Consider the following 27,895-nt stretch of genomic DNA (forward strand, 5'->3'; position numbering starts at 1 on the left):
TCAGCTCACATCTTTTACTGATGCACATTAATGATTTTTTTTACAAAATACATATATGGAAGTCCTAGAGCCTCTGCATTCAGAAGTGCAGTGAGAACGAGGCTCATGTTCGAAAGCAAAACAAGAGGCAGAAGAAACGTGCCGAAAGCTCGAGATTTTTTTAAATTAACTACATACAACTCTATCTCACAGTATATGAACATTAAACATGTATCATAAAACAGCAATAAAATAGGCTTCTTGATAGAAAAAAATATTTTTTTTTATAAGTTCTTAATAGTGAAGATTAGCCCTATCTAATCGATCAACAACCTTACTTTCTCCAAATGCTGTCGGGGTCAAACATGGGCCCTCCTCAGCTTTTTAGAAGAGCATTTCTGTCTCTAGAGCTTGGCTACGGCAAGGACAAAGAAGACAATTCATAAAAGTACAGCTGAGAAGTGCAAAAATAGCTTATTAAATCCGTGGGGCTTTTGATAAAATGTTGACAGCAGTAAGCTACATTAACTGAAAGTGTATTGAACCAGAATGCAAGGCGGGGCTCTGAACAGCTGCGAAAGTGAGATCCTTGGCGTTTCGCTATGAGCTCTGCTTCTCCAACAAAAGACACACTCATCGGCACCGAACTGCGACACGACTGGAACTCGCACGTATATTGCAAAAGTTACCTTCGTAAAGCACCAGGTAATAAATAGGCTTGTACAAAACGACTCTCAAAGACACGCTGAATTCATTATGTTCCAAATAATGTACAATATTCAGGGTCTCGACTGCACAATTTATGCCAGTGTAGATCTTTAAAAAAAAAAGGAGATCCGCGTCCGTAAAGTGCGATGGCACCGCCGGGCGCTAAAATACGGGTAGAAACAGCACCCTGAATTAAGTCAAATAAATTAATTCAATTTGATAAAATTCGATATTTTTATGAAATGGAGATTACAAATATTCTGTATCAAACGAGTGTGATTTGAGAGCGACTTGATGAAGAGTGATGATGTGTTTGTGGCACAGTTTCACAGAGCTGAGGTTATAAGGGCATCGAAGCTGCATTCTCTGAGAAAGACACTGAAACGCCCTGCCTCGACTCAGATGAGATCAGGACAGATGAAACCCCTTCCAGGTGTGGGACGCCTGCAGACTGAACGCCACTGGCATTGGCAGGGTGTGTGTGTGCTTGAGTCCGCTGGTGGTTTCAGGTGATGAAGAAGGCCGTGTCATCGCTGGCTACTCCATGATGGCTCGGTAGATGACGGGTTCGATATAGTCCCCTCTGTACCTGGAGTTGATCACTCGCTGTCTCTTGCTCTCCTGAACCTTCTTCTCTCCAAACATCCCGTCAAAGCGCATGTCCGATGCCTTGGACTGAATCACACACACATGAAAAATCAAGCACGTTTCTAAAAAAACTTATTCATTAAAGAGTTAAAAGCCACGAACCAATCAGTTGCGAGGTGAATCACAACATTCATAGCAAACAGTAGGGAGGTTAAGTGACTTTTGACTTCAAGTCATGATGCAAAGGTCCCCTTTGGTATGGAAGTGCCTTAGGGCCATAGAAATAAATGTATCCTAAGACACAAGTGACATCACATTTTGTATCTTATATACGCACATTTTTTAAAAATGGCCGCCGACCATACTTGAGAGGCCCATATCTTTGCTTCTGTTATCGCTATAATGACAAATTTAGTGTCAACGTGTACATTTTGGGGGTCAAGGAGTCCAATAGAATAGGTTCCAAGACTAAAAAACAATAATGTTGTCCTTACCGTGACAATTGGAGGTGAAGTATGACGCATGCCAAACACAGTCCATTCACAACTTAATAATAATTTAATAAATAACAACTTAAAGTGTTGAATATGTGTATCATGGGTGCAAAGGAACTGATTAGTGAGACAAGTTCATAACTATGTTCACAGTTTATAAGTAGGCAATGCCATACCTACAATATTCTAGTGATGAAGACTAATAGTTTAGTGTAAATACATCACGAAGATGATTTTCTATTTAGATGTCTGCACCACTGTGGGAACATGAGCCACAACATCCACAGAGAGACATGCAAGGCAGCCTCTGCATGCAGCGTTTGCAAGGTGCCTTACAGTCAGTCTTACACTTGCAAAGGACAAGTTCTGGCAAGTCCTGTGAAATAATGGCAGTTGTAGTGAAGACAGGAGTTGGTGGAGAGTCTGGGGAATCCTGCTTCAATACAAATGACGCTAACAAGTCACTAGCTAGTTATGATGAAGCTAACTAGTTACTAGCGACCTAGTTATAATGAAGCTAACTAGTTACTAGCTAGTTATGATGAAGCTAACTAGTTACTAGCGACCTAGTTATGATGAAGCTAACTAGTTACTAGCTAGTTATGATGAAGCTAACTAGTTACTAGCGACCTAGTTATGATGAAGCTAACTAGTTACTAGCGACCTAGTTATAATGAAGCTAACTAGTTACTAGCTAGCTAGTTATTAGTTATCTAACATTAAAAAAAATATATATATATTTAGTGAGAAAGTCATACGAACCTCAGAGTGTTAACCTGTCACCTCTGACCTTCAACAGCTGTCACAGCTCCTGGTGCAGATGGGATGTGTTGTTGCAGGAACTGATTTGCTATAGGCTACTCCTGACTGGTCGAAATCTCATGCTACTTAGGACAAATGTAATGTACAGAAGTAGCTGCACTGCTTAAATACAAAATTAAAGTTTTTGAAGGAAAAGATAAGTAAAGTCAGTCTGATGACAATTTTTATGTGAAATGTGCATATTTACCCCCAATTGTCATGGTATGGGGAATTTTTTTGTTTTTTTAAAACTTGAAACCAATTTTATTGGATTCCTTGACCCCAAAAATGTACACTTTGACACCAAATTTGTCATTATAGCGATAACAGAAGCAAAGATATGGGCTCTAGAGTATTTTCGGCACATTGGCGTTTATTTCTGATACAAAGTGTGATCTCACTTGTGTCTTAGGATACATTTATTCATATGACCCTAAGGTACTTCCATACCAAAGGCGACCTTTGCATCATGACGAAGTCAAAGACCTATTTTTTGGGCTTAACCTCCCTACTAGGATGGAGAATCTAATAAAAAGACTCAGAATGTGTCCGAAATCGGCACTATTTGAGGGAACGCCCATTTGTAGTGGTGTCCGAAGCCCTAGTGGATCTTATCGAGAGCACTCATTCAATCCCACAATGCACCAAAATAACGAGTGTATAACCGATGTACGCTCAATGGCTAGAGAATACCCATAATGCACTGTGACAGTCGTGCGCCGAATGAATTCCCACGTCTGTAACTGAATCATCCATCCATCCATTTTCCAAACCGCTGGTCCAATGTGGGTCCAGCGTAATATCATACAGGTCTAAATTCCTTTTTAATTGAATATTAGACTGTTTAATTAAGGTTTACACATGCTAGTTTCCATGACAGAGATGTTAAGATAAATCTTTTCATTACTACTGGAGCTGCCAGTTTGCTAAGTTTCAGATGATTAAGCGGCACTCCATGTCCAAGTTCACTCACTCGTTGTCATTCACTCCTTCAAGTGGATTGTACTAGTGGAGTAATGTAGGGGATAGTGAAAGGTATAGTGTAATCCACATATAAACAGTATAATCAAATTAAAAACAATTAAAATATGGCATTTGACAAACACAAATCTGGTGGGCGAGCTCTCTGATTGGTGGAATTTTCTGTACAGCATCACGAATTATGCATTTTTTCACCACAAATTCAGCTGTTAAACACACTTATTTTATATAAGTGGGCTGACGGGTTCAACAGAAGCATATACCATCGGTTAAAACCCTCACAGCTCATAGCTGGTCGGCCTTTAAAAGTTTATTTTAAAAAAATCTATTTCCTTATGGAGAAAATTAACAATTGATAGTCTTTACTTCTCTGGAACCTGACTGTTGAATATTATATGCTGAAGATTTAGAATTATTGCTGATTTTGAATTAAACAAGCTCAACAACTATTGAGTACTATTGTCACATCACATTTCTTTTGGTATTTTGGTATTTCTACTTGCAATAATCCTTAACATATCGGGCTCACCAGACGGGATTTGACCCTCTTGGGCAGCTCTTCATCTAGGGTGTAGACGTCATCTCTCTTAGTAGTCAGCTGTGACCCGTCCTCAAACTCCACCTGAGGAGAAGCAGTGATTAACTAAACGCAGACACAGGAACCTTTGCTTGAACTCTTCTCTGACAGTTACCTGGTACATCTGAATGACATGAGCTGCCACGAATTTGGCTCCATAGACAAGACCATCCGTCCATCGGACCTGAACCACTTCACCCTGCGGTGGCGGACCCAGCTGAGCGCAGTCTCGGTTCTACACAAAAACATTCATAAACAAGAATATGTAGTTATATAGTCATAATTAGACAAAACATACACAACGGTTTAAAAGGTTTGGAGTCAGTACTTTGTTTTTATTCAGAAAGGACGCATTAAATTGACCAAAAGTCACAGTAAAAACATTCATAATGTTACAAAAGATTTCCATTTCAAATAAAATGCTGTTCTTTTGAACTTTCTATTCATCAAAGACTCCTTAAATAGTTTTAACACAATACTAAAAAGCTGATAGCAGCAAATCATCATATTAGAATGATTTCTGAAGGATCATGTGACACTGAAGACTGGAGTAATGATGATAAATTCAGCTTTGATCACAGGAATAAATTACATTTTAAAACATATGATAGAAAATAGAAAATATTTGACAATTTTACATTTTTCACTGTATGTTTGATCAAATAAATGCAGCCTTGGTGAACAGAAGCGACTTCTTTCAAAAACATTTAAAAATCTTACTGACACCAAACTTGATCACTAGTGTATGTTCATTACAGACTTATCAATAACTTTCAAGATTACTTTATTAATTCCATAACTTCTTAGTCGTTAATGTGACTTTTTCAGGCCTGCAAAACTTCCTGGTTTTCCATGACTTCTAAAATCTAGTTAAAATATTAGTTAAATATTCCCTTACCACAATGTCCTCTGGGAAAAGGTTATCACTGAAGGAGCCATCGTCAAAGTTGACCTCATAAAAGGTCTCTTTTGTCAGCTGTATGACTTCACACTGGTAGTAGCGTCCGTTTTTGTGTTTGCAGATGACCTTCTGACCCACGCTGAGCTCTCGCATGGCTGCTTTATTACGCTGCAGAGGAGGAACACACATCAGAGGTCGGGCCCAATGAAATACCTTGTATTTCTTCCCAAATTCCGTGTTCTTTTTTTTCCAAATTCTTTTTTTTTTCTGTTGTAATTTTCCTAGGTTCCGTCATTTAAATTTCTCAGTAATTTGTTTTAAATGACTGATCCTGGCATCGACATAAAATGACGGTCACTGAAGTTGATGCTTTCAGAATAAAATAAATATACTATTATTATCAGGGGCGAATTATCAAAAGCAAATGGTGGGTGGAGTTTGGGTGCGATCACTGTCATAAAAACATTACTCTTTAATTAAGGTTTAGAGCACAGGTGTCAAACTCAGTTCCTGGAGGGCCACAGCCCTACATAAGGCGCTTTTCCATTACAGAGTTGTGCAAAACTTTTGCGTTTTTTTCTAAATGTCGAAAAAAACTATTGCGAAATGACGGCGTTTCCATTAACCAATGTTATGCGACTAAAACAAATTTTTTTCCTCTCGCGATAAGTAAAGTCATTCCAAAAAACATGGCAACGGACGTTGGTAGGATTATGTATATCTCAGCCACTGCACTAGCCATTATTATTAATCGAAGGAGACGTATATGTGTTTTCCAAGCATTAATGGTAAGAAACGACTCTTATTATAGGCCACTTGTGAGCAACTCATATGAGGTGTTTCTGGGTGTTTCTCCCTCATTTCTGCTTCGAGGTCTTGATTGTGGCATTTATTTGAGGTTTAGAATTCATTATTCCTGTAATTATTTTTGTCTTATATGAATTTAATAAAGCACTCTGTCTCGTATTCTGTCCAAACACACCACGTCAGGTGACCTGGAAATGCGCAAAAACTGTTTCCATTGAAGTTTTGCAAAATATTTATTTTTCGAATTGCCTGAAAAACCTCCTCATGTGAGTGTAAAAACTTTTTTGCGATAAATAGGAGTTTTTGCGAAAATGACATGTTTCCATTAAGCGTATTTTCAATTCGCAATTTCAATTTGCACAATTTGAAGGGTAATTGAAACGCGGCTAGTTTAGTTCCAACCCTGCTTCAACACACACACACACACACACCTGCAGTTTTCAAATAAGCCTGAAGGACTTGATTAGCTGATCAGGTGTGCTTAAAGGGATAGTTTTTTTATGTTTTAGCTTACCTCAAGGGCATCCAAGATGTAGGTGTCTTTTTTTCCGCAGTAGTTTCAATTTTGATTTTTTGTATTTATATAGTTTTTACCTCTTGTACACAGCCACGTCCAAGTGATCTGAGAGCGCGGGCAGGTATAGATATATACAATAGATGTCGCCTTGGCTACTGCAGTTCATTGGAACGAAACCGTAGCCAAGGCGACTTCTATTGTATATATCTATACCTGCCCGCGCTCAGATCACTTCGACATGGCTGTGTACAAGAGGTAAAAACTATATAAATACTGTTCGTTTTCTCACACAAACCGCTCGTTTCGTGTCTTAGGCCATCAATGTGTACTTACGATGGGGAATTGTTTTAATTTGGACTCTGTGCATGCTCTTTGAGACAGTGACCATCGACCTGCATTATATGACTGACAGACAAGAACGGTTTGACCTAAAAATATCAAAATTGAAACTACTGCGGAAAAAAAGACACCTACATCTTGGATGCCCTTGAGGTAAGCTAAAACATACCAAAAATTAATTTCAAAGTGAACTATCCCTTTAATTAGGGCTGAAGCTAAACTCTGCAGGGCTTCCAGGAACTGAGTTTAACACCCCTGGTTTAGAGATTTAAAGTTAGAGATTGGTTAGAGAGTATTTAAACACTTATGTCCTGCTTAAAAATGTCAAAAAAAGGAAACAGGAAGTGACTATTGGTCCACTTGAAGCAGCCATGTCTCTTTATAGAGCAGTCGAGTGGAATTGCAGAACTTTAGAGTTTCAGAGCTCAATACCTCTGACTGCACCGGGCCTTTGTGGCGGCAACAGGTGACGTAGACGACGAAGGGCCAGTTGTCCGGGTGCATGATGACGCCGGCGGCCTGAGCGCAGGTCGGGTGATAGGAGGTGGGGCAGCGACCGTGAGAACACTGCACACAACAGCCCGACGTTTTCTTCATCCGCCGTTTGCAGTAGTAGCACTTCTAAAAGCAGATACATGAGGAGAGCTCACAGGAAGTCAGTTCAGAGGAAGTGAGTCAGGAGGAAAAGGGCCCCTAAGTGCAGATATAAATAACACTGTCTGCTTATTCCAAAGCCATTACAGTAGAAGTCAACATCTTGAAGTCACAAACCGTGCCGAAATGTGTCACGGTCTCGCATGAAGGATGTGGGACATGATTTAAGACAGGTCAAGTTGTTGATTGATGGAGGTTTGGCGTGAAACCACATCACTGAGAAGTGAAATGTTGCCGTTTTCACACAGAAACTCACCAGTTTGAATCTCTGTAAGGGAATGCCGCTGAGATCCACGGGTGATCGTTCAGCGATGTTCACAAAGCGAGCCTCTAGCACTGCCACCGCACACAGGACATGAACCCATCTGTGCATGGAGACACATGTCAGGAACCAGCGCTGATCATTTACACAACATTAACAGATGCGGAAAAGAACAGCAGGATGAATCTAAAAAAAAAAACCTCTCAAGAACATGTCCAGGTCACATTTCACCTCAGAATCAAAACACAAAAATAAGCTATTCTATTTTGCATTTTGGAAAATCATTTCTTTTTTGGACCACATACAGTGGGACATTATTATAGTTTGGAAGTTTTACTTTTGAGTTTTTTGTAATAACTATTATTTTCAGTGATGGTTCTATAATTTTTTATCTCACTGATTACTGTTTAATTTTTTTATAGTCAAACCAAAATGTATTCAGACACCTTCAACATTTCTCACATTATTACAGTTTATTGGCTATAGTTTAGAAAATGGTAATAAAATATGACAAGAACTCAGAGTTATCAAATCAATTTATATTTCACTGGTTTTGTCCGACGGTCTCACAGATGAATTATGTTGAATATCTGTCAGCTGTTAAATTTAACTACCTAGTAGATAATAACAATTTAGCTCAACCAATTACCAAGCAGTGCTTAATTTTGTTCAGTCTGTGTGTAAAAAGGTCGCATTAGCAATTAAAGAAAAAACACTTCAGCAAAAGTCAGGTCAAAGTGTCTGAATCACTTTTGGTCCCAAAGTTTTTATACATTTGACTGGTAGTCACTGTATGAAGTGTACTGTACTTTTGGGTATAATGTCACAGTTTACTTTGCTATCCTCACTTACATAAATTAACTATAGTGTCCTGCACCCACTAGTAAAAAAAAAAATCAAGTTAAATCTGGTGTCTGAATAATTGTTGGTTTGACTGTATATAGCAGAGTATTTGCACAGTAATAAACATCATGTATTATAATGATTAAGTTAAATTACACATGGTATAACAAATACTTCTGTATATACGGAGGTACAAATAATTTTACTTGAGCAAACATCATTTCTTATTTCTTTCTTTTGAGACGTTCTTGAGAAGTTTTGTGAAACTCACTTGGTAAGACACATTATTCCTGTAATCTCAAACTCAGAGTTGTGTAATAAGAGAAGTTGCATGGAAACAAAAGGTTCTTGTTGGTCTAAAGCACACAAAAAAACAGGAACACTAGGAATTCAAGAGATAATGTAACGTCTAGGTCAGGAGGCATTACCTACGTAAGTCCTGTCCTCTGATGGACTTTTGTTTTACTTACTTGCCATTATTGGCTCTGTGTAACGCTCCTCCTCTCAACGAACACAGACAGCAACTCTGTCAAGAATCACAGATTCAAACATCATTGACATCATACTTGACATTATACTTGACATTAAACAGAGAGATGAAAGATCAGTACGTGTTTAATGCAGGTGTACAGAGGCCCAAAAAAGTATTTGGACACTTAATGTCACATTTAACGTATGAATGTCACTGCATTGGATAAGAAACATTATTTGAACAGTAAAATACACTGTTCAAGTAAAACATTTCACAAAAACAATACTAGGTTTGTATCCACATTTCTGGGTGTCCAAGTGTCCAAAAAACTTTTGGGCCACTATATGTTGTAAAGATGTTTATGTGTACCTCAGCGAAGGCGTTGGCTTTACAGCGGGCACATTTCCAGTCTTTGGAAATTCTCAAAGGGCCCACACCGTAACAACCTGGAACAAACAGTGCAAATTACACCGATTTTTAGAGAAACACCCTTTTCTGACAAAGTACGTTCACATCTATGATGAGACCACCATGGTGCATCCTGGGATGCTTTTCAAACAATACTGAAGAAGTTCACATGCATGCTGGACATTAGTTCCCTAATAGGTTTATATTCTTATTCTTAATTTGAGGCATTATAACTGAAAGAAATTACATTAAAATCCATGTTATAAACAGACAAACTACACTTTCGTTCAAAAGTTTGGGGTCGGTAAGATTTGTTAATGTTTTTGAAAGTCTCTTCTGCTCACCAAGGCTGCATTTATTTGATAAAAAATACAGTAAATCAGTAATATAGAAAAAATATTATTACAATTTAAAATAAGTGTTTTCTATTTGAATATACGTTAAAATGTAATTTATTCCTGTGATCAAAGCTGAATTTTCAGCATCATTACTCCAGTCTTCAGTGTCACATGATCCTTCAGAAATCATTCTAATATGATGATTTGCTGCTCAAAAAACATTTATGATTATTATCAATGTTGAAAACAGTGATTCTTTTCAGGATTCTTTAATAAATAGAAAAAGAACAGCATTTATCTGAAATAGAATCTTTTGTAACATTATAAAATGTCTTTACTGTCACTTTTGATCAATTTAATGCCTCCTTTCTGAATAAAAGAATAATAAAAAGAAAAAAGACACTTGCTGACTCCAAACTTCTGAATGGTCATGTATGAAAAGGGCAGGTCTGTTGTATTGTGAGAGGTCAGTACTCACTGGTGTGCACACGGACACTGCACAGGGAGCAGCTGATGAGCAGGCTGGTGCCGTCCTCCTCCAGGCGAGGTGTGGACGTCTGGACCTCTGCGCTGTCCTCGGTGGTGGTGGTGAAACATCTCTCAGGAATCAGAGGCTTGGTCCTTATCTGACCCCTGGGCAGCACCACAGCCGGCTCGCTCTCGACCCCTTCAGACTGAACACACACACACACACACACAGCGAGTGTCAGACCTTCGTCATACTCCAGTGACAGGAAAGTAATTAGTGCTGGGCGGTATGAACAAAAATCCATATCATGGTATTTTTCAAAATTATACCGGTTTCACGGTATATGACGGTATTATTATTTTTAATAATATGGGTCTGGGTCTGCTCGCAAATCCAGCAATGCATGTTTGAGAGGTGGCGCCCCGACAAATCTCGCGAGAATCACGACTTGTTTTATGGCACGACGTCACATACATCAACAACATATGAAGCCTCTATAGAAGACACTAGCACGCATTTCAGACGTGAATCATGGCAGAGTCGATGAAGAAAACGAAGAAAGCGCGGTCAGAAGAGTGCAGAGACGGCTCTGCGTGAGTGGTGTTTACGACAGTAACGTTTAAATACAAGTACTCCACAGCGACTCTAGGGGGCGCTGTTTGACAAAAACGGAAACTGCATAGTGTGCCTTTAATACAGGTTTGCAAAGCTGTTTACAAAGAGTTGCTGTAGGAGCGACAGAAACAGCAGTTTCCCCGATAACGTCTGTACACAAAGCAGCGCAGCACTCATAAACACTGCTTTATCAGGAAAGATAAAGAAAGATTCAATTGAAATAACATCAAAACTTTTCTAAAGACAGTCAAGTTCACTTCACCAGCGTTTTGACTTTGAAACGTGCAGTGCTCATGTTTGTTCAACGATGTCAAAGCCTTTTGGAAAATCTATTTGTGGTTGGCAGAGATGATATAGTGAACCAATATGGGAAACACTGTAATATACTGTGACAGCTGTCAATTACAGTTTAAAGGTCCCATGACATGAACATTTCACCTTTATAAGTTTTTTTAATAATAATAATAATAATTCATTACATTTATATAGCGCTTTTCTCGGCACTCAAAGCGCTTTACATAGAAGGGGGGAATCTCCTCAACCACCACCAATGTGCAGCATCCATTTGGATGATGCGACGGCAGCCATATTGCGCCAGAACGCCCACCACACACCAGCTTACTGGTGGAGAGCAGACAGTGATGAAGCCAATCAGTATATGGGGATGATTAGGAGGCCATGATGGACAGAGGCCACTGGGCAAATTTGGCCAGGATGCCGGGGTTACACCCCTACTCTTTCGAAAGACATCCTGGGATTTTTAATGACCACAGAGAGTCAGGACCTCGGTTTAACGTCTCATCCGAAGGACGGTGCTCTTTTGGCAGTATAGTGTCCCCATCACTATACTGGGGCATTAGGACCCACACAGACCACAGGGTGAGCACCCCCTGCTGGCCTCACTAACACCTCTGCCAGCAGCAACCTGGTTTTCTCAGGAGGTCTCAGGAGGTTAACATTAATATGAGTTCCCCTAGCCTGCCTATGGTCCCCCAGTGGCTAGACATTTTGATAGGTGTAAACCAAGCCCTGGGTATTTTTGAGAAAATGAAAGCTCAGACGGGCAAATCTAGAATCTTCCCTTTATGTCATCATAAGGGGACAGGTCACCACCCCTTTCTCTTCTTTGCCCGCCCATGAGAAAATGAGAGATTTTCCTCGAGAGACATCATGGCTTGCAAACGAGCGAAGCATGGCAGTTGCTCAGTGTTTGGATGCACAAATGAACACAAAAGTATTTTTTTTAGTTTCTTCATCCGAGCCTCTGAAGAACCAGTGGGTTATGTGAATTTCTGATGTGTAATTGTTCAAGTTCAGACAGATAATCTTTCTCTCAAAGTCGTTCAACACTGTTTATGCATCAGTAAATCAAGCCAGTGACTAAAATATCAACTTCACATCGTTTCTCTTGGTAGGATGAAAATAATCTTATTTAAACTGTGATTAAAATATATACAGAAAGCGATCAAAGAACAATCCCTTTCCAATCGCCCAAGCTGTCAATCACACAGTGTGAGTTTATCTGGACACTTGCCAAAACTCGTTATGAAATCAATGACGCTGTTACACTGCACAACGAAGCTTTTACTGTACTTACCTCATGTTTGCATTGGTGAAATCATTAGTGAGAGTGCAGAAACTGCGTTGCAATGATAAGATCTTCATGCACGCGATCAACAGTCTGTCATCTGCTCAATCACTGCAACCTTTTATGTGATGGGAATAGATCTAAATACTTGAAAAACTTCTCACGATTCATTAATCCCGATAGCTGTAATAGTAAAAACGTATAATAGCTGTAATAGTAAAAGTATTCGAGAGAGTTCCACATGTAATGCTAGCTATTTCATATGCAAGCATGTCAGCCAATCACAGCAGTGGGCGTTTACACTGAAGTCTCACAGCAGACACGCCCCTTCAAACAGAGCGTTCAAATCAGAGGCTAAAATCAGGCTAGGAAAAATGCCTTTTATTTCTAAATTATTAAAAATTTTGATCTTAAAAACATACTAACATTATAAGGGCACCCCAGGAAATATTCTAAAAAAATAAAATAATCCATGTCATGGGACCTTCAACCTATCCATCTTCCCCGTCACGCTAAGCTGTGCCCTCACCACAGTGCAACAGTGAAAAGCGACCCCTCTCAAAAAATTCATATCATAACAAAGATAAACAGTATGAACCGGTACACCGCCCAGCACTAAAAGAAATCAAGGCAGATGTCTGAAACAGGCCACCGTACCCGTTGATGAGCCTGAAAGATCATGCACACAGCACAGTATGGAGGCAGCAGACCCATCTCTCTGTTGTACTCTCTCTCTCTCTCTGGATTATACGGTCTGTTCTGCCACAGCTGGGTCAAAGGTCGTGCCCAGGCCTCCCCGTCGAGCCCGTCCTCCTCTGATGCAGCCTGATCCTGCAGCTCTGCACATGCACACACAATCACAGCATTCTTCATTCACAGGATGCTTTTATACAGCGTGATTACCGTACTTTTAGCAACTTTGGTTACACGTTATTTTAAGGTGTCTGTGTTACAGTGTATTTACACATTTAAGGGGTGTGTAACACTTTATTTGACAGTGTCCTTGTTACATATCTTACATGTACTTACCATAGTAATAACAGCAAATTATGTATAATTACTGCAACTATCCCTCAACCAAATCCTAACCCTACCCTAACCCTATAGTAAGTACATGTAGTATAAATGTATTACTCAGTACTTAAATATATAATTACACTGTAACAGTGACACCTTAAAATAAAGTGGAACCCATTTAAGTACCGAGTAATATTAATAAACTACATGTACTTACTATAGGGTTAGGGTTACGTTAGACTGTATGGTGTTTGTAATAATTACTTTAATGAGCTCATTATTTCTTTCTTAAATTAATACATGATATTAGCTAACCTCATGATTTGCATTTTCTTAGAATTATACCTTTCTGAAATATGGACAATACTCGGACACCTCTGATAACAGATCACTCTAAATTGTAATGTAGACTAGACATGCATTTTCTGTAAAGCTGCTTTGCTCTACAAATAAATGTGAATTGACTTCCTGAAGGGTCAGAAGCTGAGGAACATTTCGGCATTGCTCTGTTTGGGTAGCCCGATATAGCAACCACGACTGAACCAGTGGTGTCATGAGTTTAGGACAGGACTCTCGGTTTGCACAATGCGCAGATGTTTGGCATTCTGTTTGGTGGTGCTAGTGCGCAGAAATTACACACTTCGTACACTTGCAATGCATTTCAGACTGATTTTTCAGAGGAAAATAGCGTGGGACTCTATGCACAGCTGCTTCTCCATTTAACTGCACAGATGGAACTCATCACTAACATATGTTTTAATTAGGGCTGTTGATTTAATGCAGTAATTTCATTCATTAGTTATGGGAAAAATAACATGTTAATGTGATTAACGCATTTAACACATCCGCCCTGCCCCAGACCTACGTAGGTCATCTTACGTTTCATACAGTTGCAGGGAAACAGAGAAAACAGGGAAAGCCTGTAATTCAAGACTTTAGAATAACCCTAAAATTCAAGATATTGGGGCCAAAAATGCCCCTGTATGAGTTTTTATGCCTCATATTTATATCATATGATAAAGTTAAGCAATATTACACGAGTAACGGGTATCACAAATGTGATATTGATTTTAACAGATCAATAAAAACAAAGTTACAAAGTACTCATTAAAACATTTACTGCCACCTACTGGCAGTTTTAGATTCTTATTTAAAGTATCATTTCATTAAAAATATATATTTTATATTTTTGGGCAAAGTTCACCAAAAACTGAAAAGTCTGTCATCATTTACTCACTCGTGTTGTTTCAAAACTGTATGACTTTCTTTCTTTTGTTGGTAAGCAAACAATTTTTGTCTGTAAATATATCTAAATACCAATTCAGATGCAGCTTCTGGAAAAAAAGGCCATTGTAGCTTAAAATTTTATGTGCAATACATTTTATGTTGAATCAAATAAAATATTTTTCTAAAGCTACTTTTTGTAATGTCTATTTGATGCTTTTCTCATATAACACAATACTGACTTGAATTAATGATCTTTTAGGGGAATGTGCGATTTATTTGCAATTAATTAACCTGCACATAATGTAATTAACTAGATTAAATTGCTTGACAGCCCTAGCTTTAATATACTAAAATTGTATATATGCTATCTTTATAATACTATTATATTATAATTAATTATGATTGGAAGTTATGAGTATTTATTAATATTCTGAATTAGATTTTCAGTATTCATTTTTATTTTAGTTTAACGTTTACTAATTTGATTATGTGCTTTTGTCATTTTATTAGATTTTGTGTTTTTTTAATACTTCTATTTAACTTGAATTTTTTTTATTTGAGCTTTGGTTTTTAGTAATTTTAGTACTTCAACTTGAGATTTTTTTTTTCAGTTAGTTGCCAAGGCAAAAAATATAAATTTTCCTTTTAATTTTACAGTTATTCATTCAGCTTTATTTCACTTTCGGAATATGATTTTTAATAGTTTTTCTTCTAGTTAACATGAACACTGACCTTCATCACTGATGCTGTCCTTCATCAGAGGATGATGCCTGGGGAGTCTGGGAAGTCTGTGCTGAGCTTCCACTGGACGTTCATCTTCTTTCTGCAGGACACACACACACACTCATTATAAACAGCAGAGCGCACAAACCCCCTAGTGAATTATGATGGAACTGCAGGGAGGTTGTGATATGGTAACAGAAATACCAGTCAAATGTGGGGAAAAAACAAAAATGTATACAATAAAAATGTCCAAATAATAATTCAGAACAGTTTTTTTAAAACAATAAATACACTAAGCACATAAACCTGCATCATCTCCAGCACTGCATTTGAGCATTTCAATTAAATTATTACTCTTTTCAGCATAAACTTTCCTTTCCATGTAAATTAGGCTTATTATTTTGCCTGGAGCAATTAACGTCACGCTACTACTAATCATGAAAGCAGGTCCTCAGACTTTTATTAAGAGAGATGTTTTAATTGATGACAGCAGTAATTCATTAGACGAGGAAGAGCGCTGTAAGCGGGCTCATATCCAGACATGTGAAGTAGTAGAGAGTGCAGTTTCATCATTTTAAATAGCCGGGACTGTGCTAGTGGAGAGATGCTGTACAGCACCGGGATCGTTTGCTAGCATGAGGTAGTAAAAGCATTCAAGGAGAGTTACGTTCTGCACTATTTTGTGGGTGTGTTTTGCATTATTGCAACTGATTTGCATTATATAGTGCTGCAGGAATGAGTCCTAAAACCTGGAAACAAGTTCAGGTTCCAACTTCCCAAAGTCAGTGGGTTTTTGGTTAAATGGCTGAAATACGGCTTGTGGTTAAACACAACCTCAAAATATTTCACAGTTTATTCTGCGACATAAAATACATCAGTAATACCCAGTCGTGGTATTATCGTGATCGTTTTAAAGGGGTGGTTGATGATGATTTCACTTTTCACTTTTTTGTGTAATGTTGCTGTTTGAGCATAAACAACATCTGCAAAGTTATGAAGCTCAAAGTTCAAAGCAAAGGGAGATATTTGCTTTTAAAGAAATAGTTTAAGGACTACAACAAACGGCTGATAGGGACTACATCACATTCCTCCCAGGTTAGTGACATCACCAACCCTAGAATTTACATAAACCCCTCCCCCAGAACACGATTTCATTCTCTCCATCATTGTCTGACTCGGTTTGAACATAAAAGGCTAAAAGTTTTTGAAATTTTCAGTGCGTGTCTGTGTGAGGTAATCGAAGCTACTAAGAAGGAGCTCCTGACGCTCCGCCCCCTGTGTCGGGAGCAGCAGCTCATTTGCATTTAAAGGGACAGACACAAAACGAGGCGTTTTTGCTCACACTCAAAAAGTGACACTTTAACATGTTATATAAAAATATCTTTGAGGTATTTTGAGCTAAAACTTCACATACACACTCTGGGGACATCAGATATGTATTTACATCTTGTGAAAAGGGCATTATACCACCCCTCTAAGCTTTTCCTTGTCTTGAAAAAGGCGGTTGCTGTAAAGTGGCTAAATGAGACTAAATGAGGTTGTCCGAGACACTCATCTATTCACTTGTTCACTTTTACAAATTATTTTTACAGCTAGTTTATAAATTGCACTCTTGCAAACTATTCTAACTCACACTTTTTATTTTTAAATAAAGACTGAAAGAGTTTAAAGAGTTCGGCTGAAAGAGTCTGAAGATTAATGCTGGTGACGCTGAAGTCATGTGACTGTGGTGTAGTTCGTTTATAGCCTAACTCTAGCTTTTTACTTCTGCCGATTTTATTTAGGCTTCAAAATTCATAACAGTTGCGTTCATTTGTGAAGGTTCTCATGATGAACGGAACATGTAAGAATAATTAAACACCTTTATTGTTCACAGAGCTTATTTCCTGCAAAAATCCAAAAGCTAAACACTTTTGTTTTTTTGATAAGGGAACCAGGGTGATGCTAACTTCTGGGTTGGTCTACAAAATGACGTCATCAGCGCGGCAGTCTATCCCTTTAATGAATCAGGTGATTAAACAGACGGCATCATACGCACCTTACAGTCCTCTTGGGAATCGCTATCAGAGTCGCTGTCTCGGTAACTCTCATGCCGAATGCGCGGCTCGGGATCGCTGTAATCTCCTTTAGCGTAGCTGTGGACGTGCAGCACCTCGGCAGGGCTCAGCGTCCTCTGGAAGATGTGCTGGACTGCGGGCGGACACACTGACGCCGATTCTGCTAGAGTAAGATTGATGGCGCTGCTGCTGGATTCTGTGGTGACATAATGTGTGACGGTGGAGTTAATGCTGGGCTTGTGTTTAGGGCTGTTGATGGGTTCTGATTGGACATCACAGGTGGGGGCGGAGTTAATGCTGGGCTCATATGGACCAGGGCTGATGGTGTTTATATTGCTGTTGCTGGGTTCTGATTGGGCATCACAGGTGGGGGCGGAGTTAATGCCAGGCTCGTATGGACCAGGGCTGATGGTGTTTATATTGCTGTTGCTGGGTTCTGATTGGGCATCACAGGTGGGGGCGGAGTTAATGCCAGGCTCGTATGGACCAGGGCTGATGGTGTTTATATTGCTGTTGCTGGGTTCTGATTGGGCATCACAGGTTGGGGCGGAGTTAATGCCAGGCTCATATGGACCAGGGCTGATGGTGTTTATAATGCTGTTGCTGGGTTCTGATTGGACATCACAGGTGGGGGCGGAGTTAATGCCGGACTCATATGGACCAGGGCTGATGGTGTTTATATTGCTGTTGATGGATTCTGATTGGACATCACAAGTGGGGGCGGAGTTAATGCCAGGCTCATATGGAACAGGGCTGATGGTGTTTATCATGCTGTTGCTGGGTTCTGATTGGACATCACAGGTGGGGGTGGAGTCAATGCCGGGTTCACACAGACTTGGGCTGATGGTGTTTATAGTGCTGTTGCTCGGTTCTGATTGGGCATCACAGGTGGGGGCGGAGTTAATGGCGGGTTCACAGAGACTTGGGCTGATGGTGTTTATCATGCTGTTGCTGGGTTCTGATTGGGCATCACAGGTGGGGGCGGAGTCAATGCCAGGCTCATATGGACCAGGGCTGGTGTTTATAGTGCTGTTGCTGGGTTCTGATTGGGCATCACAGGTGGGGGCGGAGTCAATGCCGGGTTCACACAGACTTGGGCAGATGGTGTTTATAATGCTGTTGCTGGGTTCTGATTGGGCATCACAGGTGGGGGTGGAGTCAATGCCGGGTTCACACAGACTTGGGCTGATGGTGTTTATAATGCTGTTGCTGGGTTCTGATTGGGCATCACAGGTGGGGGTGGAGTCAATGCCGGGTTCACACAGACTTGGGCTGATGGTGTTTATAATGCTGTTGCTGGGTTCTGATTGGGCATCACAGGTGGGGGCGAAGTCAATGCCGGGTTCACACAGACTTGGGCTGATGGTGTTTATAATGCTGTTGCTGGGTTCTGATTGGGCATCACAGGTGGGGGCGAAGTCAATGCCGGGTTCACACAGACTTGGGCTGATGGTGTTTATAGTGCTGTTGCTGGGTTCTGATTGGGCATCACAGGTGGGGGCGGAGTTAATGCCGGGTTCACATAGACTTGGGCTGATGGTGTTCATAATGCTGTTGCTGGGTTCTGATTGGGCATCACAGGTGGGGGCGGAGTCAATGCCGGGTTCACACAGACTTGGGCTGATGGTGTTTATAGTGCTGTTGCTAGGTTCTAATTGGACATCACAGGTGGGGGCGGAGTTAATGCTGTGTTGAGAGGAGATGCTGCTGGTTACAGATACGAGGGGTGTGACGTCAGCGGCAGAGATGTCACTGGAACAGGAATGGGGCGTGACGTCACTCGGCTGAGCATCAGTGATGCTAACAGTTGTCAGATCAGTGTTTGGAGTGATGTCATCAGGGATGGTCTGGACATCACAGCTTTGAGTGACATGTCCAGACTGAGAGGCATCACTGTGCGGAGCCACATCATCACCGATGCTGTTTGTGGAGTGTGAGGATGAGGTGACGGTGACATCGCTGGGATCAGAAGGAGTGATGTCATCTCTTTGCTGCATTGTGACGTCACTGCTGGAGGTGGGGTTTGATGGCGAGAGCTCCACCTCCATGCAGGGAGGGGCTTGATTCTCTTGCTGCTGTGGAGGGGGCGTGTCTGTCTCCATGGTCTCCTCAGCTTTAACATCACCTGCAGAAACATACATTGGTCAGTTTAGTATTTGTATTATAGCATCGCCAGGTTTCATATGCTGTATCTGAGGCTCTACCTGGGTCAGCGGAGATGGATTGTTCCTTCTCGTTGCCCGTCTCAGTCTGGCTGAGTTTGGCTTTCTTTTTCTCAACTTCCTCCTCTTCGACCTTCACTTGATTGTCATCATCTTTTGCTTCATTGCCAGTGCTGGGTCTGAGCCGCTTCTGCCCCACGTTCTGCTTTGGACTGCTTCTGTGTGAAGAGAAAGGAGATCAGAGATCAATTTACACTTTAGTGGGTGGAAATTCTAATTATTGTGTAGTTTTCAGTCCCACTTTATATTAAGTGGCTTTAAGCACTGTGTACTTTCATCAAAAAGTAAGTTGTAAATTGTGAAACACTTTTGCTGCTATTGAGGTGTGATACAGGTAAGGTTTAGGGACAGGTGTGGTGGTATGGGTAGGTTTAAGGATGGGTTAAGGTGTAAGGGAAGGGTCAACAGTGTAATTACAAATGTATTTTACATTAATTAATTACAGCTGTAATTACATGCAGGTATTTTAAAAAATAAGTACAATGTAAAAACATGCAAGTACACAATAAGTCCATTGCATCACATTATTCATTTCAATGTTAGTACATAGTTGTTAAAGCCACTTAATATAAAGTGGGACCTAGTTTTCTAGTAAGGTACCATATCTTCTAGCATAACCTTCAACAGTGTTTATATACTATAATAGTATTAATTTAAGGGTTCATGACATGGATTTTATAAAATTATTTTAATATGTTCCTAGAGGTTCACTAATAATATGAATAAAGTTAGTAAAGTTTCTTTCTACACACCTGTTGATTTGCTCTGAAGTGCTGCTAGGTTCTTCATCACTAACAGGCTTTTTCTCCTCTACCTCCAACTCTCCTTTCTCTACTTCTGTTTTCTCCTTTCCTCCATCGGTCTCTCTTTTCACCTCCTTCCCAGACAATGTTTCTGCGTTATCCCGCTTCTCTTTCCCATCCGTGTCAGCTTTCTGCTCCTCTCCAGGCTCCGCTTCTCCTCTCTCCTCTTTGCTGCTATCGCTGAGCTCTCCCTTCTCGTTCTCTGTCAGGAGCTCTGACATCACTGGCGTGGTCTTTGAGTGGTCAATGGGCGCATTGTCCTTTCCTGCTTTCCAAAGTTTATAACGTTCTGGTTGAAACTTGCGAACAAACAAATCCATGGATATCTTCACCATGTCCTTCCGACAGGAACACTGAGAAAGAGACACACATCAACAATCAAAAACATACCTGTGGTTCCATTTTTAAAGGCACACTATGCAGTTTCCGTTTTTGTCAAACAGCGCCCCCTAGAGTCACTGTGGAGTACTTGTATTTAACGTTACTGTTGTAAATACCACTCACGCAGAGCCGTCTCTGCACTCTTCCGCAAGTCGTGATTCTCACGAGATTTGTCGGGACGCCACCTCTCAAACCTGCATTGCTGGATTCGCCAGCGGGATACCGAAAGGAAACGACAAAAGGAAAGGAAACAAGGAAAGGAAACGAGGAAAAGAAGCGAGGAAAGGAAGCGAGGAAAGGAAACGAGGAAAGGAAACGAGGAAAGAAAACGAGGGATAGAAGCAAGGAAAGGAAACGAGGAAAAGAAGCGAGGAAAGGAAACGAGGAAATGAAGCGAGGAAAGGAAACAAGGAAAGGAAACAAGGAAAGGAAACGAGGAAAAGAAGCGAGGAAAGAAAACGAGGGATAGAAGCAAGGAAAGGAAACGAGGAAAAGAAGCGAGGAAAGGAAACGAGGAAATGAAGCAAGGAAAGGAAACAAGAAAAAGAAGCGAGGAAAGGAAACGACAAAAGGAAAGGAAACAAGGAAAGGAAACGAGGAATAAGAAACTAGGAGAGGAAACAAGGAAAGGAAACGAAGAAAAGAAGCGAGGAAAGGAAACGACAAAAGGAAAGGAAACAAGGAAAGGAAATGACAAAAGGAAAGGAAACAAGGAAAAGAAGCGAGGAAAGGAAACGAGGAAAGGAAACAAGAAAAGGAAACGAGGAAAAGAAGCGAGGGATAGAAGCAAGGAAAGGAAACGAGGAAATGAAGCGAGGAAAGGAAACAAGGAAATCGCTATCGGGATGATTCGCCCTACTACGAGTTCGTTTACCATCGTAATGATTTCGAAGCTGTTATATTAAGGTACAAATCTTGTATAGTGTGCCTTTAAAATCCAAAAACTGAGGTTAAAAAAACCTACCAATGTTGCCAGTTTGCCATAATCTATCCAGCGCTGGGATGCGAAGTTGGTGGATTCGGCACAGTTGAAGCCATGGTTAAACCCAGCGTGATATCCAAATGGGAAGGTCACAATAAACTGACCTGCTTCCTGTGTGACCTAATGAATGAAGCAGAAAGAAGTCAAATCATGCGATTAAAATCAAGCATGACATGATAAGATGATAATAATAAGGTAACTAACCTTCTCAAAGGGTATTCCATACTTCCTCAGAATTGACGGTGAAATTAAAGTCATTTTGTGTCGCAAGAAGGCTTCACAACTTTGGGCGCTTCCAGGAAAAAATCCTGCATGAATGAAAATGAGAAGAGTCCTGAGTAAAGGAGCCGCTGAAGGAGCGGAGTAACTAATTATATGTGTTTAAAAGACCACTGTACCTTTAGCAAGACGCTCCAATCTCTTCCCGTGCTCTGGAGGAACAACATACCTGCAGAAGACCAAGTAATAATGCTTCTGAAATCTCGTTAGGATGGTGTGAATATTAATAGGGTCTGTAAGCTTTTATAATCTTTTTGAAAGAAGTCTCTTCTGCTCACCAAGGCTGCATTTATTTGATAAAAAATACAGTAAAAAACGTAATATTGTGAAATATTAATACAATTTAAGTATAATGTTGAATATATTGTAAAATGTAATGTATTCCGCTGAATTTTCAGCATCATTACTCCAGTCTTCAGTGTCACATGATCCTTCAGAAATCATTCTAATATGATGATTTGCTGCTCAAGAAACATTTATGATTATTAGCAATGGAGTTTAAATTTGAAAACTGATTTTTTTTTTTTTTTTGGATTCTTTGATGTAATAGAAAGTTCAAAAGAACAGCAGTTCTTTGAAATAAAAATCTTTTGCAATGTTAAAAATGTCTTTCCTGTCACTTCGCTTCAACTGAATGCGTCCTTGCTGAATAAAAGTAATAATTTCTTTTAAAAACATTGGAATGGTAGTGTATACGAACAAATGCTTCGTATGAGCTATATTTCCTGTTCCCCATGGGTAAATGCACACATTAAACAAGAGTTGAGACAGTACCAGGACTTGGGTTCTCCAAAGTGAAGGTAGTTAATGCTGTAGAGATCCATGTCCTCTGTGTGCCAGGCGAATGTGCTCTTCCACATCCCGAAATAAAGATATGGAGTGTTTACTCCTTTGATAGTGATTCCACTCTCTCTCTCCACAGTGTCCAAAATAGTGTTGAGACGACCAATATTCCACTCCGTCACGTCCTGTATACAGTCACATATATATATGTGCAATCATTGAATAACACTATTATGACACTGTGTGCAGGGGTTGTAACTGAAATATAGTAGTGAAGAATATTTTACTCACTGGATCATAGAGGGTTCCACTGATATCTGCTCCATATAATGGTGGATTGAATGTTAAATTCTTCCAATATTTCCTCTCCAGTTCATCAAAATCAGCATATATGGGGTTACAGAACCTGGAGTCGAGTTAGAGAATCGTTTTATTAAACATTCTCAATGCATTACTTTTATAATGTGACGCATCTCAGAGCGAACAAGAATATACAGTGGGTGATAATGTTGGCCAGGATGCCTCGAGATTTGAAAAGTAGGCTATGATATTATCAGCTAATGTTACGTTTCCCTGTTCAATCAGACTTACACTCCTGTTTAAAACTTTGGGGTCTATACTTTTATAGGTCAAGACATTTATAATGTTACAAAAGATTGAATCCTTCTTTTCACGTTTCTATTCATCGAACAAACTGTTGAATGGCAGTGTAGTTACATCAGCAAAAAAGGAAAAGTCACTTCATATGTGGAGAATTTTATTCCTTTAGAAAATAATGTGATTAATCCTGCATGCCAACACATCTATTAAAAAGCAAATTAGCAGTCATTTTGATTTCAAAGGGTCATTATCGAATTCTTTGGGCATAACACCGTGTCCTAACTACACGCGACGCGCGATAAAAGGTTCTTTTCCATGTTAATGAGAGTTTTTGTCCTAACCGGCCGCGACGGCGACACACGACGATTATATTTTAGAAACGGTTTCCATTTTTCTGCGACGTCGCGCTGGAACAACAAACACAAAGTGTGGCGATGATAATCTCAGGGACTGTTTATGTGCTTTATTTAATGTTAAAAGCGTGTCATGTGACTTTGAATATCATTTAGTGCTCCAGCTTTGTAGCCGTAAAAGCAACAATGGATAATTCACCTCAGATCTTGCAATTAAACAAATGGAAACAAGAACGTTCAAACTGTGAACAAACAAGTGTATTCTTTGACAAATGTTTTAGTAACTCAGTAGCCTATGTATTTGAATAATGTTTAAATGGTGTAATATTTGTGAATTTGATTATGTAGCTACTTATCCATTTTCTAGCGAGTGCCGTCAAGATTACACTCTGGTGCCGCGAGACTCCGCCCACATGCTGTTCTGATTGGCTGTGGGTTTTGATTGATTTTTACGCATCTCGGAGTCGCGTCACGTGTGGACTAGTGATGCTCCGATCAGCATTTTTGGGGCCGATCACCGATCACCAAAATCATGATCTGCCGATTGCCGATCACAGAATGGAAATATGATAGAGTCAAGAAAATCTTGAAGAACCACCAATATTTATTTAATTGTAGTTAGAAAACAAGATAACATAAGGCTACTGTAGGCCACCTTTTCCAAATAAGGCACAGTATAATTTTTCAAAACAAAGAGGGGTCAGGCAGACTACAATGGATGTAGTTGAGGAACTAACTACATCAGATCCAAAAAATAAAATAATGACAATGACATTTGAGGTTATTAAAACAGTAAGTCCCGCCCCTCGACTGCCAAAAATAAAAGTGTTCGAGCGAGCAAAATCAGCAGGCGAGAGGAGATCAAGCGCGAGAGTGTGGGGAATGATCATGCGCGCGCGCGAGGGCAGAGATGTCATGCGCCCGCGCAGGGTTTGAATGAGCTCGCGAGTTCCCGTTTCCTCGCGCGTAGATCTGTTATCCTCTCGCGAATGTCATTTACCGCGCGCGCCAGCATCAGTTGTGCGCTCGTTTATAATTGCCATTGAATTGCCGTCATAGGAGAACTCATTTTGCCACTGTTAAGCAAGCTCTGCTCTGCTCTGCTGTTGTGTTGCCGCGCATGCGGAAAAGTTGCGCAAGTTATTTACGTCACGTGATCGGCTTTTTTGATCGGCGCTTTTGGGGGTTGCCGATCAAGCTATTTTTTGCCAATATCGGCCGATCATGATCGGCGGCCGATCAATCGGAGCATCACTAGTGTGGACGGACAAATTATTTGTCGCTGGAATCTTATCGCATCGTGTCTGATTAGGACACAGTGTGAGGATTCAACCGTATCTAAACACATCAACATTTGCTGCTCACTTGTCTGTATTGGCTGTTTTGCGGAACTCGCGGACTGTCATTGGCTTCTTCTGGATGTTGTACTGAGTGAAGAGCCCTGATTGGCCAGTGACCACCTGTTGAATAGGGGCGGGAATCACCAGATCATCGATGTCATCATATGTGCGCCGGGGCTTCCAGTCCTTTGGTGGCACCACCTGCAACAGACAAACGCAGTCGCAAACTTCCTATCTACAACACGAAAAAGTCTCTCACAGCGATTTGAGCTGAATGAAAATCTTATTATCAGCTTCAACAAAGAGCGGCTAACCTTTGCCATGCCGGCTCTGTGCGCCCCCTGCGACTCCATGTATGCGATGTATCTGTTGAACTCTTTGAACTCCTCTTTTGTGGGATGAAAGGTCATGATCCTGATGGCAGGACTCTGGGAGCTTTGAGAGACCGAGTCCGAAGCCATTCTGCCACTTGAACTGTATGAAAAACATGAAGAATTCAGCAACAAAGAAATCAATAACAAAACTAAACCTATTCGATAAACTCTTGAAACATTGATGGGTAAAATTTGCATTGCATTTACATTCTCCTAACAATTGCCTTGCTCCAGAAAACATCACCTGACCGACTGCTAAACTCCACATGTAAACCACCACTACTATTACTACTACTAGTCAAGGCACAAACACTTCAAGCAACTCAAAATATCATAATAATAACTAATAGAGAAATAAAAGCATAATATACAATTCAAATTCAATTTTAAATCATTTAAAAACTAATAAATATTCATTAAGAAAGTAATAAAAAAGCTCAGTTTCAAAAACAATTTAATGTTTAATAAAAAATAAAAAATTATTGTTTATAAAATAATTACATTTTCATTTAATTCAATGTATTAATGTTTTAATTATGACTAAATTATATTATAATGAGAATAAGAATACAAAAAGTATAAATATTCCAACCTGTTGAAATAACTAAACTAAACTTAAAACAATTATTTAGAAAAACAACAATAAAACAACAGTTAATTAGAGAATATTAATTAAGTTAAAATTGATTTAAACTGGAAAAACTAGAATAAAACAACTTATGACAGTTGACAACATGCACTTTACTGACAGAAATAACCTTAATGAACTTTTTTCAATTATCAACATTATATGATAAACTACACGCATTTTTTGACACAAATACATAACTAAACTCTTTTATTCAAGCTCAGGGTATGTAATAAAAGCATTAACCCACTGTAGTGTTTAATAACTGTTATGATTGTGAATGTTGAAGCACCTGTGTAAACTCACACTAGCATGCTAGCTGACATTAGCCAGATAAACACATAATATATGATAACTCAGAGAGTTTAATCAGAAAGCATGACATCTATGAATGTGTCATGATCTCATCATCAGGTTCTGCTCAGGAACATTTAAAGTTTGACCCCGAAATCTCTCAAACTCACAGCAAAAACAACATCAAACACACACTGACGGCTAAAGACGCTCAAATGAGCACAAACTTACTCCTGTCGCACAAACACACCGCTTCAGCTTAACACACACACGCTCATATACCTCAACACAGTGTAATTAAAGGCTTTTGGAAGTGTATAACTGTGTTATGACATGAATTATTGATCCGCTCCAAACTTTGATGAGCCTGATGGCTAACTACTGTAAACACCGACATTCACGCACTAAAACACACATGAAACACACCTTACATACACACAACCCCGCTCATACGTGTCAGGAGAGGCTGAGAGGACTTTACTCACGGGTGTCGCGGGATCAGTTGAGGGATGTTGAGGGCGCAAACTCAGAAAAACTGCGCAGAAAAAGACGCTTACAAACCAGACATGTCCTCCATTAGAGTGAAGCGCGACTGCGCATGCGCGCACACTGTTTACAAAGATGGAAGAAGGCGTTCCCCTGCGCGCGCCCGTAATCAACGCTCTGCACATGGGCTCTATGGGGCCTTTTAGATAATATGGAACATTTGTAGCTATAAATCTCTCTATATGAACGATATGGGATCATAGATATAAAATATATAGCCTATTGTTTGTAGACTATTTCTATTATATAGATAAAGGGTGATTTAGATGCAGTCATAAAGATCATATGGGGATATACTGTATTCATTCCACATATGATATGGGGCCTTATATATAATATGAATCACAAGGCCATATAGAGTAGATAGTTATAGAATATATAAATAATATACAGTAGATTAATGTATAACACACTCCACTTAAGAGGTCTCTATAAATCCAAGACAGAACCTGTATATATATGAAGAGTTCAGATGCAAAAGCCTCTAAGTGCCATCTGAAATATTCTTCTAGAATGATAATTTTTATCAAGCTCGTATATTTAAGTTCAATAATTTCACTTAAATGGCAATGCAAATTACCTATTAATTGTCCTTTAAGTGAAATTACTTAACTAAAATATACGAGCTTTATAAAAATGATCATTCTAGAAGAAAATTTCAGATGGCACTTAGAGGCTTTTGCATCTGAACTCTTCATATATATATATAAATATATATATATAGTTTGTATACATCTCTGTGTATCCTTATGGCACTGTAGACGCTATCCATGCATCTCATATAGAGTAACATAGATGTGAAAATTTAGATTGTATATATGTACCTACTGGCCTTTAGTGTTCATAAAGTTTATACATAATATTTTAACCCTATACATATTACATAAAGCTCATTCAGCCTGTACATGCATATGTCTCAAATATCATATAGAGTACTATGTCTGA

General features: G+C 39.6%; 1 protein-coding gene across 3 annotated transcripts; it reads right to left on the bottom strand.

The window, feature by feature from the left end:
- On the bottom strand, positions 1-27,020 carry kdm4aa (lysine (K)-specific demethylase 4A-a). 3 transcript variants are annotated; one of them, XM_082136100.1, is made up of 22 exons: positions 26,890-27,020; positions 25,423-25,582; positions 25,134-25,309; positions 23,107-23,221; positions 22,807-23,000; positions 22,152-22,201; positions 21,958-22,061; positions 21,736-21,873; positions 20,340-20,743; positions 19,570-19,742; positions 17,347-19,490; positions 15,318-15,408; positions 12,999-13,180; positions 10,148-10,343; positions 9,293-9,369; positions 8,922-8,977; positions 7,603-7,711; positions 7,125-7,313; positions 5,027-5,197; positions 4,244-4,363; positions 4,081-4,173; positions 1-1,362 (listed from the first exon to the last, which is right to left on the bottom strand). In XM_082136100.1, exons 2-22 carry the CDS (start codon positions 25,567-25,569, stop codon positions 1,225-1,227), a joined length of 5,067 nt encoding a protein of 1,688 aa, XP_081992226.1. In that variant the 5' UTR covers positions 25,570-25,582; positions 26,890-27,020; the 3' UTR covers positions 1-1,224. The 3 variants fall into 3 exon arrangements, with proteins under 3 accessions (XP_081992226.1, XP_081992225.1, XP_081992227.1); XM_082136099.1 differs by having other exon boundaries at positions 19,570-19,745; XM_082136101.1 differs by lacking the exons at positions 1-1,362; positions 4,081-4,173; positions 4,244-4,363; positions 5,027-5,197 and having other exon boundaries at positions 7,251-7,385; positions 19,570-19,745.
- Positions 27,021-27,895: the final 875 nt, after the last annotated feature.

This window comes from Leuciscus leuciscus, assembly GCF_965113295.1.
Source record: "Leuciscus leuciscus genome assembly, chromosome: 14".
Classification (NCBI taxonomy): Eukaryota; Metazoa; Chordata; class Actinopteri; order Cypriniformes; family Leuciscidae; genus Leuciscus; species Leuciscus leuciscus.